The sequence below is a fragment of the Acipenser ruthenus genome, chromosome 29 (assembly GCF_902713425.1).
Source record: "Acipenser ruthenus chromosome 29, fAciRut3.2 maternal haplotype, whole genome shotgun sequence".
Taxonomy (NCBI): Eukaryota; Metazoa; Chordata; class Actinopteri; order Acipenseriformes; family Acipenseridae; genus Acipenser; species Acipenser ruthenus.
In genome coordinates, this window is record NC_081217.1 from 19942921 (window position 1) to 19957978 (window position 15058).

The following is a 15058-nucleotide window of genomic DNA, read 5'->3' on the forward strand; positions in this document are numbered from 1 at the left end:
CTTGCAAATTTAATATATACATATATGATATACATTCTAGATTATATTTTGCATATATACCAGCCTGTAGTTTGTATTTAGAATACATTTAATATATATATATATATATATATATATATATATATATATATATATATATATATATATATTAAAGATGGAAAATAATTGATAGAGCCTGGATAAAATATTTATATTTTTCAAATGCTTTCTTATGCGTCAATAATGAAAAGCGAGTTACAATTCCAAGGAGTGCTAAAACATAATTCAGACTTACAAGGGGCTGAGTTGGCTAGGGATCTTGCTGAAGTTGACAGTGCTTTCCAGAGTGATTTTCCATAAGAAGTATTTCCAGATTGGTTTATAACTGAAGACAGGGACAAATCCAAGGTCAAAAAAAATGTGAGGCTGCTGCTACTTACCATGGATAATTGAGTGTAACAATACTATGTACTTATACTATAGCTGATAGCTTGAAATGAGTGACATGGCAAGTAGGAATATATATATATATATACGGTTCACAAATACGTAGTCTGGAGACTTTTGTGTCATTGTTAATAATTTGAATATAAATTGTGTTTATGAGCCTATGATTAGAGTGTGTTTACCATAATTCCATGTATATGGAAAAGCCTCTTAAGGGATTGGATGACGTATACAATATATTTATTTTATGTTGCACATACATTTATTGGGACATAAGATTCATATAATCTTAGGAGCCACTTTCAGATATATCTGACAATGATGCGTTTGGAGCGTGGTTGAAAAGCAGTGAACCTTGAAAGGTGGAGGCACCAAATGATGGTTGTCAAGATACTGGGATTAACAATGCAAACTATAGATGGCGCTGCAATGCTATTGCTTTGAATTGGGCAGTCATTCGTCTTGTGGAAGGCGTCCATCTTTTCACAAGGATGTAGAGCGATGGGTTTTTTCAGTTTAGAAAGCACCAAACTCCTCAGGACAATAATTTAGCTGCTCTTCCAACTTTTTTGCTTGTTTTATTTTGCTAAAATAGCTGTATTCCTCTCAGCAAAATTACCCTTGCACTTACTTCAAAATAAAGGCAGTAGAAGTGATATACTGGCCATGTTTCCACCCTTTGATAATATGAAGTATTGGCGCCCTTGGTAAATTCTCAACCAGAACTTTGAAATGTGCCTCTTTACACTTCAGAATGATGCTTCTTAATTCCGTCCATATGTCTTCCCTTCAAAACTCTTACAGCAGAGCTGTTCTGTGAAGTGAGACTGACTGTTTCTCTTCCAACCTTTTAAAAAGAGATAAAAGACCCTTTTAAACCTCGCTGTATTCTTGTGTGTGTGTGTGTGTGTGAGAGAGTGTGTGTGTGTGAGTGTGTGTGTGTATGTGTGTGTGTGTGTGTGTGTGTGTGTGTGTTAGAGTTTAACGTTTAAAGACTCCTTGCTGTGTGTTTGTCATGTTTCATCACTGTATCGTTAGAATCTCCCTGCTATGAACAGCATGTTGCATCTCATAGAGGTCCTCTCCTGGGATAACACTCTTTGGTGTGTTTTCTTTGAGTGTCCTCAAGTACCATCTTATGGGCGGGATACTCAAGTAATATAAGAACCAGACACACTGGTCTGGTTTTATAATACAAGTAATATGATCAAAAAGATACATGTTAGCCCAGATCCAAATCTGATCTAATGTTATCTAAACTGTAATAATGTTAAGGGAATAGCATTAGTGATCTAAATAGATATTACCCCAGTCCTTCCAGGAGCATAGCTCGTGACAATGATTTCTATTGCACAAGAACAAGGAAACGTAAAATAAAGGGCTCACCATTACCCCCATAACAAAAGAGCTCTTTCTGCCAGTTCCGTTTTCATTCTCATTGTTGTGCAAACCTTGTACTTTCCTTGCTGCTTTAAACAGGAATGAATATAGGATTCGACAATGAAGAATATCACAGTACTGTATTCTTAATCCTGTTCTTCCTTTAGTCAATTGCATTAACAGTAATTTGGTTTGGTTATCAGTTTGAAATCCCAATTCATACATTGCTGAGAATACCTATACAATAGCTGTACAGTAGTTTATCAACTGCATATACAAACTCTAAATAATTCCTAACTGAAATAATTTCAACCAAATCGTATTGCGATCCAAAGAACTTGAGAAGTCCTGTTTTTTGGGAAACCAAGTGAAAAGTCTTTGAAGTTAATGACCGTGAACAGATTCTTGCTCTGACTACAGATTGGAATAGATACCATGACCCATGAAACTTCAATTCTATACTAGCCGTAACTTGAGGTGACATGGACAGCACTGCAATTGCAATGAGGCTTCAGCTCTGTCTTCTAAAGTCGTGGACAGACCGCAACATGTGAGATATCAGACAAACTTCTTTTAAATAAAGAGAAGCAAAGAAATCTGTCTGTTGACACCCAGTTTAACAGGCTGGTAGAATGCCCTGAAGCTAGAGAATACCTTCAGCAATCAAACTCTTGAAAGAATGAGTGCCCTGGTGTTCATTACAGTATCGTTTAGCAAACAGATTTTCTTTGTTGATTAGTCATTGTCAACAGATCATGCAGCAGTCACAGGAATACAAAGCAGTATACATGCAGAACTTAATTTGAGTGTTCATACTGTAATGCACATTTATCATACTGCATGGTTTTAATTAAAGCGTAGGACCCTATATACAGTGGACAGAGATATTTACATTGAGATAGATGGATACTGTTGATACTGCAGATTTTGTTTATTTTACATATTGTTTCCTGGCATATCTTACATTTTTTTCCCATTGCTTCTGTTTTGCTTCCAGTCACTAACTGTATAACCACCTACAGCTGCAAGATATAATTGCAGGTTAATGAGTGAAGGGATGCGGCTATATTTCCGTTGGGGGATGAAAACCAACTGGACTGTCAAAAAAGCTCACTCACTTTGTATAGTAAAGAGAAGGCTAAGATATGGAAAATGGTGTTATATAAGATTGTATTAACTTGTATTAATGGTGCATTTGAATACGTGTGGATCTAAATGCTGTCGCTGTTCATTAAAATAAGGACCTTTCCAAGGTTATGAAAATCATATGTGAGTTTCTGTAACGAAGTGTAAAATGTAACGACAGGTTCTGTTTTATTGATTGAAACAACGTCTGCAACTGGATTTGTCACCATTTAAATCAATTGAATAGACCCGTATATTCCATAAAGGATTCTTCACCTAAAACTCTCTGTGGCAATTTGGTTTGCAGTGCACAGGTGCTGAATTGATGAGATACACAAGTAAAGACAAACAAGTGATTTCAATCCAAACAATGGTTTTAATTGGGGGAGGGTTTGTAATCCCGGTCGTTTGTGACCGCAAATTCCACCTAACCCTGGGAATGAATTGTCAGGCCATCCAGTCCAGGGCACTCTGTTCCCTTTACACAGCGCCCTCACAGGTCGGGAGGGAGATTTATCACCAAGAATCATTCTATCTCTGTCACACGCTCCCATCTATGTTTAGAATTGCGTTAATAGTGTCTCAGTTTGCATCCCCTTGTCCAGCCAGGTTAGGTATTGCTTGGAGATTGTACCACTTGGCTTTGTCAAGTTAGATTAATTTGGCTCTCCACGGGAGAGACAGTAGATTAAACTGCAACACGGCAACAGTTGTAAATCACTTTTAGATTCCCTTCCAAACAGCATTCTGGAGTTTTGGGTCATGGATTACCTTTAAATCACCACGGTCTCTCATACACATCCTTTCCATTACAATCTCTACTTTCACTGCGAAATGTGTTCATTGCAAGAAAGATTGACTGTCTCTTCTAAAAAATGTGGTTTTCAATCTGCTAATGAGTACCTTTCATTTTACAGCGACTTCTGAAGGACTGTTTTGAATGTAATAACAGTTTTGTGTCTGGAGTTGTTGGAAATGTAAAATAGGAACAGACAATGGCTAGGCCAGCTTTTGTGTGCTTTACACTGGATTGGCAACACTTTATTCAATAGTTTTGCTGAGATTTTCCGAAATTCAAATTGGATGGGGAAAAAATGTAGACATTAATTGATGAACAAGTTTGGGAGAAAAGACCACTCACCCCTACACACTTTACATCCCCTTTCGAACAATCTGAAAAGAATATCAATTGACCTGTTACTAGTTCTTCTTTTCGTTCAATTGTTTAAAATTCCTCCACCACCCCCAATCACCACCTTTTTTAAATGATCCCATGGTCAACCAGAGGGTTGAGGCCACCAAATGTTTAATCTTGTACCATATTTACATTTTGTGTTGTGGGAGTTTGTCCTGAACTAATGAAAATGATGTTAAATATCTGATTATGGACAACGCAGTGTGTGCTAAATGTTAGTCAGTATATACAATAATAACGCCTTTGTTGTTGATAAATCCTGTATCTGTCTATGGTGCCTCGCTCTCACTCGGATAAGCCAGGGAAGCTAATTGAAGTAGGTTGGTTCCTTTGATTTCCTCCCAGTGCACAGGTCAGACTCAATACAGACAGACGCTCCGCTGTTCCTCTGTAAAATTCCCCCTCCCCAGGCGAAGCTCAACCAGAGAAACTTTGTGAGTCAGCAAATGTTACCTGCCACTCCCCCTGCCTGACAGTAAATTGCACAGTTTGGGCTGTTCCTTGGCAGGGGATGACTAACCAGACATTGCTGTCAGCATCTTACGAAAATGCACGCAGAAATAAACGTACTGCAAGATTAGAGTATAGCATATTACACTGCATTAGATGACAAGTGAATCTCCTTGCCTTTCAATAGAATTCCAAATACGTATATCTGACATGTGCTGATAAAAAAAAGGGACATCACAAAGACTCCCTCTGCAAAGTGCAGTCACCGAATGACTCATAATGTGTGAGGAAATGTTATCTTTCAAAAGTATACGTCATTCATAGTTAGATCTCTTGTTGTTCATTGCAAACTAAATTCTCAGATTTTTTTTTTTACCATATATATAAAAAGGACCATCTTCAAGTCATTGGGTTCAGAAGTGTTTGTGTTAACAATTTAGAAGAGATAAGCACACTAGTATGGCTTTGGTTTCAATTTGGAGCTGTAAATCTCTTTAGATTTGATAACACAAATGTAACTGCTAACTTGTAGTTGTGAGATAATTGTAAAATAACTGGTTTTGAACAAGATGTGCAGATAATAACACTTAAGAGCAGCTGTATATGCTATTTTACAGACATCTGGTATTTAAGGCAATTTGTGCTGATTACAGTTCTACAAATCCTAGTTCTCCTTGTTGATAATAAAAGTTATTCTCTTTGTGATCTAAGTGCAAACAGCCCTATTCATTACTTGTTATAGTTTGGGTTTTATTGCAGCAGAGGGAAGCCGCGGAAAGCAGATGTAATAAGGAGAGTTGTGAGAGAGTGATATAAGTGAAAACTCTATCAAGATTTTATGAGCTGTAATCAGAAGGTGGTTATAGGTCTGTAAATAATATTAGAGACAGGGAGCAGCAGGCACTGCCGGAATGTCTGGCTTTACTGAAAAGGTGTCTGAGATCCAAAAGAGATTTGGTGTGCTGAAAACACATGCAAGGCTGAAATACTATCATGATCTGAACTACTGCTTTCTTCTTTATATTCATGCTGTGAATGCATTAATATTATAATCGCCACCCATTTGTGTTTTTCATACTGTTTTACAAGGGTATGCTGCAACTGCAAACCTCACACAGCGAGCTGGTGACTTTCCTTGGATGAACACCCAGTACCTCCTGTTAGCTTTGAAAGTACTGAGCTGTGCAGCAATTATCCCTGCTTTCAAATGGTCCAGCTTATTTATTTAACTTGCTATGTTCAATCTGAGCTGTTGCCACTGAACCAAATTATTACAAAAGCACAGACCGCACCGTGCTGTCTTATAATTTACTATGACCGTCATCATAAAATCGGTGGCATATACAATAGTCCAGAACCATTACTTTGATTGGTAGTAATACAACATTGCTGAATGAAAATGAATACGATCTGCATATGCAGGATATAATGAAGGGGGCTTTAATCTGTAACACAGGGATCTACGTTGTCTTTTTCCCATAGATTTAAATTGCAATTTAATGCATGTTTCAATTTTGCCCTCAGGTAAGAGAAAGCGAGGCAGAGATGGGCAAATGGCATTTAATATAGAAAAGTGTAAGGTACTGCACGCATGCAAGAAAAATGTGCATTATAAATACCTTGTAGTGTTTTATATTGTGCAGTATTGTTTCATTATCAAAACTACCACGTACTGAACCACTGTTGAAGCAGCGAGGGCTGTGATTTTTTTTTCTTTGTTATTTTCTTTTTTATGGATGGTTGTTTTATTGGTCTGGTCTTCACCCCTCGTTGATAGATGCTTGTTTCATGCAACAAAAAACACAGGATGTTCTGCCAATTCAGAGAGAACATATACATCTTCAAACCTGATTTATCACCTTCTTCTCAAGCTCTCTCTGAGCTGTAATGAAGCAGATGTCACAAGTATAACATTTTCTCGCTGGTCTTCTAAAACAAAAAGATATTGTTCCTATTTGAGCATACCTTTTGATGGTTTGCGTGATTTTCTGTACTTCCCTGTGGAGTGACTGTAAAAAGTACCATTAATGTTTTTCTGTGGCAGAGTAATGCTTGTTTGTTGTATAAGGTGTTTTCATAGTCATGAAACAATATAATAACTATTACCAGTAGTGCTTTTATACAAAGACAATATACTGTATAATTAGATTTTGAAGGGTTTTTTTTAAATATAAGGTCGGCCAGGGTGTCCTTGGCTCACCGCGCACCAGCGACCCTTGTAGTCTGGCCGGACGCCTGCGGGCTTGCCTATAAGCTGCCCAGAGTTGCGTTGTCCTCTGACGCTGCAGCACTGAGATGGCTGCATGGTGAGTCTGCAGTGTGAAAAGAAGTGGTTGGCTGACGGCACACGCTTCGGAGGACAGCGTGTGTTCGTCTTCGCGGCTCCCGAGTCAGTGCAGGGGTGATAGCGGTGAGCTGAGCCTAAATAATAATTGGATACTCTAAATTGGGAGAAAATAATAAAAAATAATTGGTGACTACAATTAAAAAAAAAAAAAAAAAAAAAAAAAGATACCGGTAATAATAAATAAACGCTTGTCTGTGCTGCACACTTCTCATTATCGAGGGATTTCAAATGGTCACCCCTTCTACAACAGAGAATAGAAGAAACTTTAATGTAACGTAGAGAGACGGGGTGAAGTTTGTGAAGGACCCTGCCTGTTAAGAGATAATAGTTTTAGACTGAGATTGATTGGGTAGGGATTTCGACTCGTTCTGCTCCATAGGATTATTTATTAGGAACTCCACTAGCCTCTTTTCTCTGTGACCTTCTGACTGGTGTCATTTTTTCCTCAGTGATTTGATGAGTCCTTGTGAGCAATGTCCTCATTAGCAGTGTCAGTTTTGGAGTGTGATCCTTTCAGATTGAAAAGCGACAGTGTCTCTCCACTCAGTAAAGCAGGGTGGGTGTTGCTGTGCCCTAGAAACCTAAAGGCTGCTATAGATCATGGGATCTGGACACTTTTATAATACCAAACCACAGTATCACCAGCAATTGACAACAAAAGTGTATCTGGAACTAATATTGCACAGTGGCCCTGATAGTAGCACACTGATATTGATATGAGAACATAGATCTACGAACGAGAGAAGGTCATGTGGCCATCGGTTCCTAGTAGCTGGTTAGTCTCAAAACTTAAAAGGATCCCAAATGTTTTTGCATCAACAACATGGTTAGGAAACCTATTCCATACCCTCACCACACTTTGAGTAAAGAAGTGTCTCCTGCCACCTGGCCTAAGAATCCTTAATATAAGAGTAAGATACTGCTCATAACACTGCATCTGTGTCTCTAGATCCATTGTACTGCCACTTACCTGCCATTGATGATCACGTGGTAATATTTTGTGTTCGGCTGCTTGGTAGAGTAACTTTAATTATCCGTTGTTAGCGAGCAGCTGCACAGTGATTCTTCATTCCTCCCGCATTATTAATGGGATTAGTCAGCCAGAGTGCTAATCAGGCAGAGAGGTTTGCATGATTTATGATGGGCGAGGCTTCTCAATTTGAACCGGTTTACCTTGGGGAATGGCTCTGTCCACACTCTGCATGAGGGCTGCCATTAAACTCACACGGAGCTTATTTTTAGGCTTAGACTGCCACCGGATTTTGGATGGTCCAAGTTATAAAGAGAAACTCTCTGCTTTCATAGGCGGTGCATTGGGCAGATAGTCGTTTAATTGAAATCATGTGTCACATTTGACCAAGGATCATATTATGGGGCTGGCATAAAATCTGATACAGTGGTGTATATATAGCCAATTTAAAGTGCTGGATTTTGGTAGTGGCATAAAGCACAGTACAAAACGATGCCCCTGCTGTTGAAGCCCTTACCACATAATGAATTCCCTTCAACAACACCCCTTTTTACCATTGTGTTCCCTTGTTGTGTGCCAGACTTGCAGAGCCTATGAAAGAGGCTTTTATTGAAAACATGCCTCCTTGACTGCTTCAGCATGTGCTAATTGCTAAACCAATCCTGAAAATCACTCACGTTGGCCCAGTTATCAAAGACAAGCCAGGCCTACTCAATTCAAGCCATACAGGCCAATACTGTCACTTGAGATCTTTAATGTGTCACATGGGACTAGGTGGCAAAGTGGACAAATGCACTAGCACCTGCCAAATTATCTTAAATGGCAATGCAATGATTGTGTGCTGAGCAGCAATGTAGTTACACAGTCAACATACAACCACATGTGTAAATGCAGAGTAATCACAAAAGGCTCCAGCAAGTACAGTAACAAAATTTTCTGTGTTGTAATTAAGCACGTTGTTGCATTGTAATTACACAATCACATATGTAATCACAGGGTTATTACACGGTAGCTAGAGACATTTAATGTACAGTATTAAGACCATAAGAACATAAGAAAGTTTACAAACGAGAGGAGGCCATTCGGCTCATCTTGCTCGTTTGATTGTTAGTAGCTTATTGATCCCAGAATCTCATCAAGCAGCTTCTTGAAGGATCCCAGTGTGTCAGCTTCAACAACATTACTGGGGAGTTGGTTCCAGACCCTCACAATTCTCTGTGTAAAAAAGTGCCTCCTATTTTCTGTTCTGAATGCCCCTTTATCTAATCGCCGCGTAGTCTTCTTTGTTCAAGACTGAATAGATTCAATTCTTTTAGCCTGTCTGCACACGACATGCCTTTTAAACCTGGGATAATTCTGGTTGCTCTTCTTTGCACTCTTTCTAGAGCAGCAATATCCTTTTTGTAACGAGGTGACCAGAACTGAACACAATATTCTAGGTGAGGTCTTACTAATGCATTGTAGAGTTTTAACATTACTTCCCTTGATTTAAATTCAACACTTCTCACAATATATCCAAGCATCTTGTTAGCCTTTTTTATAGCTTCCCCACATTGTCTAGATGAAGACATTTCTGAGTCAACATAAACTCCTAGGTCTTTTTCATAGTTCCCTTCTTCAATTTCACTATCTCCCATATGATATTTATAATGCACATTTTTATTGCCCGCATGCAATACTTTACACTTTTCTCTATTAAATTTCATTTGCCATGTGTCTGCCCAATTCTGAATGCTGTCTAGATCATTTTGAATGACCTTTGCTGCTTCAACAGTGTTTGCCACTCCTCCTATTTTTGTGTCGTCTGCAAATTTAACGAGTTTGCTTACTATACCAGAATCTAAATCATTAATGTAGATTAGGAATAGCAGAGGACCTAATACTGATCCCTGTGGTACACCACTGGTTACCTCACTCCATTTTGAGGTTTCTCCTCTAATCAGTACTTTCTGTTTTCTGCCTGTTAACCACTCCCTAATCCATGTGCATGCATTTCCTTGAATCCCTACTGCATTCAGTTTGAGAATTAATCTTTTATGCGGGACTTTGTCAAAAGCTTTCTGGAAATCTAAATAGACCATGTCGTATGCTGTTGCATCCTCAAAAAAGTCAAGTAGGTTAGTTAGACATGATCTCCCTTTCCTAAAACCATGCTGGCTGTCTCCCAGGATATTGTTACCATATAGGTAATTTACCATTTTGAATCTTATTATAGTTTCAATAAGTTTACATATAATAGAAGTTAGGCTTACTGGTCTGTAGTTACCTGGTTCGGTTTTGTCTCCCTTTTTGTGGATCGGTATTACATTTGCTATTATTACCTAATATATCTTTGTTGGTTTAGGGTACTTGGTAGTGGGACATTTGTGACCTTTGCATTTCAACAATTTTCAATATAGATACCAACGTTGATTTATTCAACTTTACAGAGTGCATTTCCAGAACAAGCTAACTTGATTTCCACATTAGTTTATATAATAATGCTGTATGTGTGTGTTTGGTTGCTGGGGGCTTTTATAGTGTCCTATTCTCTCACTGCCAGTTGTAGAGTCTCTCTGTGCTGTTTACAGCTGACAACACTATATAATCTGTTAGAACTGCAGCACCAAGGCTGAGTGCAGAATATTGTTTGTGAAAACAGAGCGGGCTGTTTAGCAACCTTTGTCCATCCCCTGCAGTCACTGAATATTGATTTGAGCATCCGTATTATCAATACCACTGTAGATGCCTGGAGGGTTCTCTGATGTGATTTTGAGACATCAATATTTCAAATCCATTAATATTTCATGCCACTCAGAATCAGCTCCTGTAAAATTATATTGCTTTTGAGAATGGGCAGTCATCTGGTTATTCTTTGAAACGGCATGCATTTTAAATGTGATAGTCCCTGTCCTTCTCCTGCTGTCTATAAAAGGCCTATATACAGTAAGTCTTCTCAATATTGCGTCAGAACTAACACATTCCAGAATCCACACCAATTTAAAGCCATTTTAGCAACCTTATCGTTTCTGACCAGGCAGTGTGTGCATGTATTTTAAATGTGATGTTTGTGAATGCAGTGATCATGCTTCCCCTCACAGCTCTATGAGCCAATTTAAACACCCCCATTTAATGCCATTGCCCTAGATGTTTCTCAAACAGAGACTAGTACCAATCGTGCAGACCTGTATGGTTTTTTTTGTGATGCAGACTGAAGTCCACTGGTGGAGTTAGATTCAAACCCATGTTATTGAACAAAACTTTGATACTACTTACTTATATGGTAACACCATATCAATGCTAAAATTACACAGTGCCTATTAATGGAAGTATGTTATTACTCTGCAGTCCACAATCATTGTTGTAATAAATGCGCTATAACTGACAGTGCCTCCAGGGAGCACATGCTAATGCTGTCTTCCAAGACCACTTGGAAAAAAACTATGAATACAATGTTCAGTTCTCAGTGCTCAGTGTAATGCACACAAACACTGTCCTATTTTAAGAAACAAGCTGTATTTTGTGTGGATTCAAAAGCTGTTTGCGCCAGAGCAACAGGCCCTAGCGATTTCCAAGGAAACACAACAACATTGCAGCATCAGCTTGACAGTAACTGTATGTGTCTGCATTGTGCAATGAAACAGACTTTTATACATTGTTGTATGTACAGTACGAGTACTCATACAAAACTCATTCAACCAGCACCCGCAAAGCAAATTGATATAGAGTACTGTGCCTGTTTGTAACATATAGAGGGGGCGCCGTTTATATTTATGGTTTTATTATGCTGCAGGGACTCACTCGCATTACAGGGCAATGTAGAAATGAGAAAGAATCACCAGACCGTGCAGTGTTATGCAATAGATCAACAGCAAAGTAAGTGCATGTTACTAAATGCATCAAACATGTTGAATCAACTACAGAGCATGGAGAACATTTGTATAGAGTAAATGGAAAGGAAGCAGCAGTAAACCGAGCTTCCAATTGCTTTGGCACTATAGGGGAAATGCAATGGTTTCTTACTAAGAGGAAATGGTGGCACAAGTACAGCTACTAGTATTGGCATTGGGAGAATGGAAACCTGGCTTATAAAGCTTTTGATGTGCTGGTAAATGCATAAGACTTTAAGGGAGTGCTAAACCAGTGCTTGAAAATCAAATGTATTACCACTAAGTAACCGTATAACCATTACTGGTTCCCCCTTCTATTGTGATAGCAATATTTTGGTTATTCGCTTGCTTTTTTATTTACATTATCCTGATATGCAAATATGTCAGAATCAATGCTATAGATGAACCACTGCATCCTGATGTCACTTCTGTAGGTCAAATAGTCTGATTACAGCGAGAGGGTTTAAACTATTCACTATAGCTTTTCATAGCTGTGTATTCCAAATAATAAAATACAAGCAAATGGTCAAGAGAAGGGTACCAGTGTTTACATTGCTATGTAAGAAAATTGATTTGAATGCCCTGGTTGGCCCTCATTTAATGTGTTTACTGGTGCATCTGCCCTTCAGCTGACCTTGAGAAAAAATGTGTACTCCGTATCTGTATGCAGTCCCCCTACATGCAAATTACTGCCTCAAATAACCCACTAAAACATTAAATATTATGGTAAATAATGAAAGTGAATTCCTCGCTCTCAAAACCATGGCAGTTCAACACATTTCTAATGAAGGCTGTAATTACTGCAACATCACAAGCCATTAAACAAAATCTCCAGAAGGGAATGCTTGCAGAACCATTGGGACTCTTTTTCAATAGATTTTTTGTTTTAAGCCCTGCTCATACAGTGCAGTACGTGATAAACACCCTGGGTGCAAGGTAGCAGAGTCAGCAACGAGTTTATGAATTTTCTAAAGCTGGCAGCCTTAGCCTCCACAATATGGAAATATTCCCAACACCTCTGCTTCTGCAATCATGATCAACTCATTTTTAAGGAGTTACTGAAGAATAAATTTGTTAATTTTGTAATAAATTTCTATACTTTTGTTAATGTATAGAACTGATATACAGTTGAGTATGCATACATGGCATAGGATATGTAATATCAGTTATTGGAATAGCCTGTGGCTGAGGTTGTGATATTCCAAACTATCTGCTTCATAAATAAAACGCTGTCCCTCTGAACAAACTCTTATGTCATTTTATGTCTTTGACTCAAAGCTGTTCCAGCTGTAAATCAGAATTGCATTTACAGTTCCTGCCCACTGCCTCTTCCTTTTCTGCTTCTGAATTTTATAAAGGCTAAGCTGTATTCAAGGACGCTTAATACATTATTTAAAAAGTCATTTTCCAAACTGCAGAAGAATGGTGTTGAACAGTCCATGAAAAATAAATGTAATACATGTTTTTTTTTACAATCTTCTTCTTCATATTTAAATCAATTGTCGACCAGTCATCTTTAGCTCTATCCATCATCCATTACAGATTTGCATTTGTACAACTCAAGCGCAGTGAGTTTTACGCTAATTGTGTTAATGCCTGAAGCTCTAATCAAGGAATTCTGTACGTTGGATTCACCACCACTGAGATATACAGCAGGCATTTTAAAACGTCATTTTTACATTGTCCTGCAACCTTGCTATACAAACAATGCACACGGTGTACAAAAGCATTACCTTGCAAGTACGCAGTGCGTGTTTTAACCAGGCATCTCTGTGTCCTCTCTGCAGGGCAACCCCCTCTCGCTTAGTTCAGAATGACGTGGGGCTTGTTCAAGAAGAAGCCAGAGCCCATAGTGGGCCCCAAACCAAACAGCACAGTGACCATGCCCCCTCCGGTCATGTCTACTGTGGCTGACAACTCGACTGAAGTGGAAGGACCTAACGGTAAGAAGAAAGACATCTTCGAGGATATCAGGAGCAAGTTCATCAACGAGATCGACAAGATTCCTTGTGAGTAGAAGGGAAGGCAGGGGATGGGGTGATTTTCCACTGCAGTGTTGTCTGAGATAGTTCTGTACCTTTTCATTATGTGATTGCCATTCTGTTGTTACGCACTAACAAAAGACAAGATCATAGAACACATTTCTAGATACCAACTTCAACTGTAGTATCCAGTATAAAAAAGTGTTAAAAGAGGACTAAATCGTATTTAAAACAAAACAAAACACAAATGTTCTCCTGCATAATTTAACATTCCACATGTGTCAATGTTTAGTGGGAGCAATAGGCTTATTAAATATGTATCGGATTTACCAACAGTTAAGTAGCATTTTACCTCCCAGCTCCATCCTTATCTCCTTCTGTCCTGGTTGTCGCTCTTGGTCTCATTAACTCTTCCCCCACACAGTCCTGACTCTCATCCTCACTTTAAGGATTGCACAAAACGCTGTCAGTGGGGTGTAGGATAACCATGCTCAGCCAGAGCAGCACTGGTTCAAGGATCTGAGGTTTCTAAACAATGCTGGAGAAATATATGAGCCATGGTTGCTGTCTCTAATCTGGGAGAGGGAGGGACTGCAGGGACATGGAGATCAATCAGTCATTGAATGAGTGCTGCACCACATGTGTTTGATGTCCAACACCACTACTCACATTCTCCTTCTGCCCAGTACCCACCTCGTATATGCCCTTGAGTCCAGGTAACACTCCCTCCTCTCTTTTCCCTCTTTCCACAGTGCCACCCTGGGCTATCATTGCCATTGCCGTGGTTGCTGGCCTTCTGCTCCTCACCTGCTGCTTCTGCATCTGCAAGAAGTGCTGCTGCAAGAAGAAGAAGAACAAGAAAAATAAGAAGGACAAAGGTGCCCTCAACATGAAGAACATGAAAGGAGGGGATCAGGTAATGAAGGCCACTCCAGAGGCCAGCAGAAGCAGCCTATACTGGCTTTGAGCAGTCCATATGTGTGTTATCAACAAAAAGTATTATAGACATCAGAAATGCCATTGATATCTCCCTTTATTATGGAAAACATGTGCCACAGTCTAGAGAAATTGAATGCCCACTTTTTCCGTGACGCAGTTCCAACGATATATTTCTACCTGTCAGATAAACCAACGCAACTTGAAAAGTCATGACAGCTTTAGAAGAGAAATGCCCGTACACCCAGGAATGGGCCTTTGGTAATGGGAATGTTGCCTTTTGAGAACAGAAGTAATTTAAAAACTGTTTTAAAATTCATAGAATATTAAAGTTTCAGCAGCTAATTGGATGGCAAGCAGGACATGTTTGATATGTTT

General features: G+C 38.9%; 1 protein-coding gene across 4 annotated transcripts in view; it reads left to right on the forward strand.

Annotated features, from left to right (window-relative positions):
• LOC117430677 (synaptotagmin-2-like) overlaps positions 1-15058 on the forward strand; it is a 79806-nt gene that overhangs the window by 50250 nt on the left and 14498 nt on the right. For all 4 annotated transcript variants that reach the window (XM_059003483.1, XM_059003485.1, XM_059003484.1 and 1 more), the window contains 2 exons: positions 13550-13771; positions 14497-14660. In XM_059003483.1, coding sequence (XP_058859466.1) covers positions 13576-13771; positions 14497-14660 — 360 coding nt within the window. In that variant the 5' untranslated portion in view covers positions 13550-13575. The remainder of the gene's footprint in view (positions 1-13549; positions 13772-14496; positions 14661-15058) is intronic.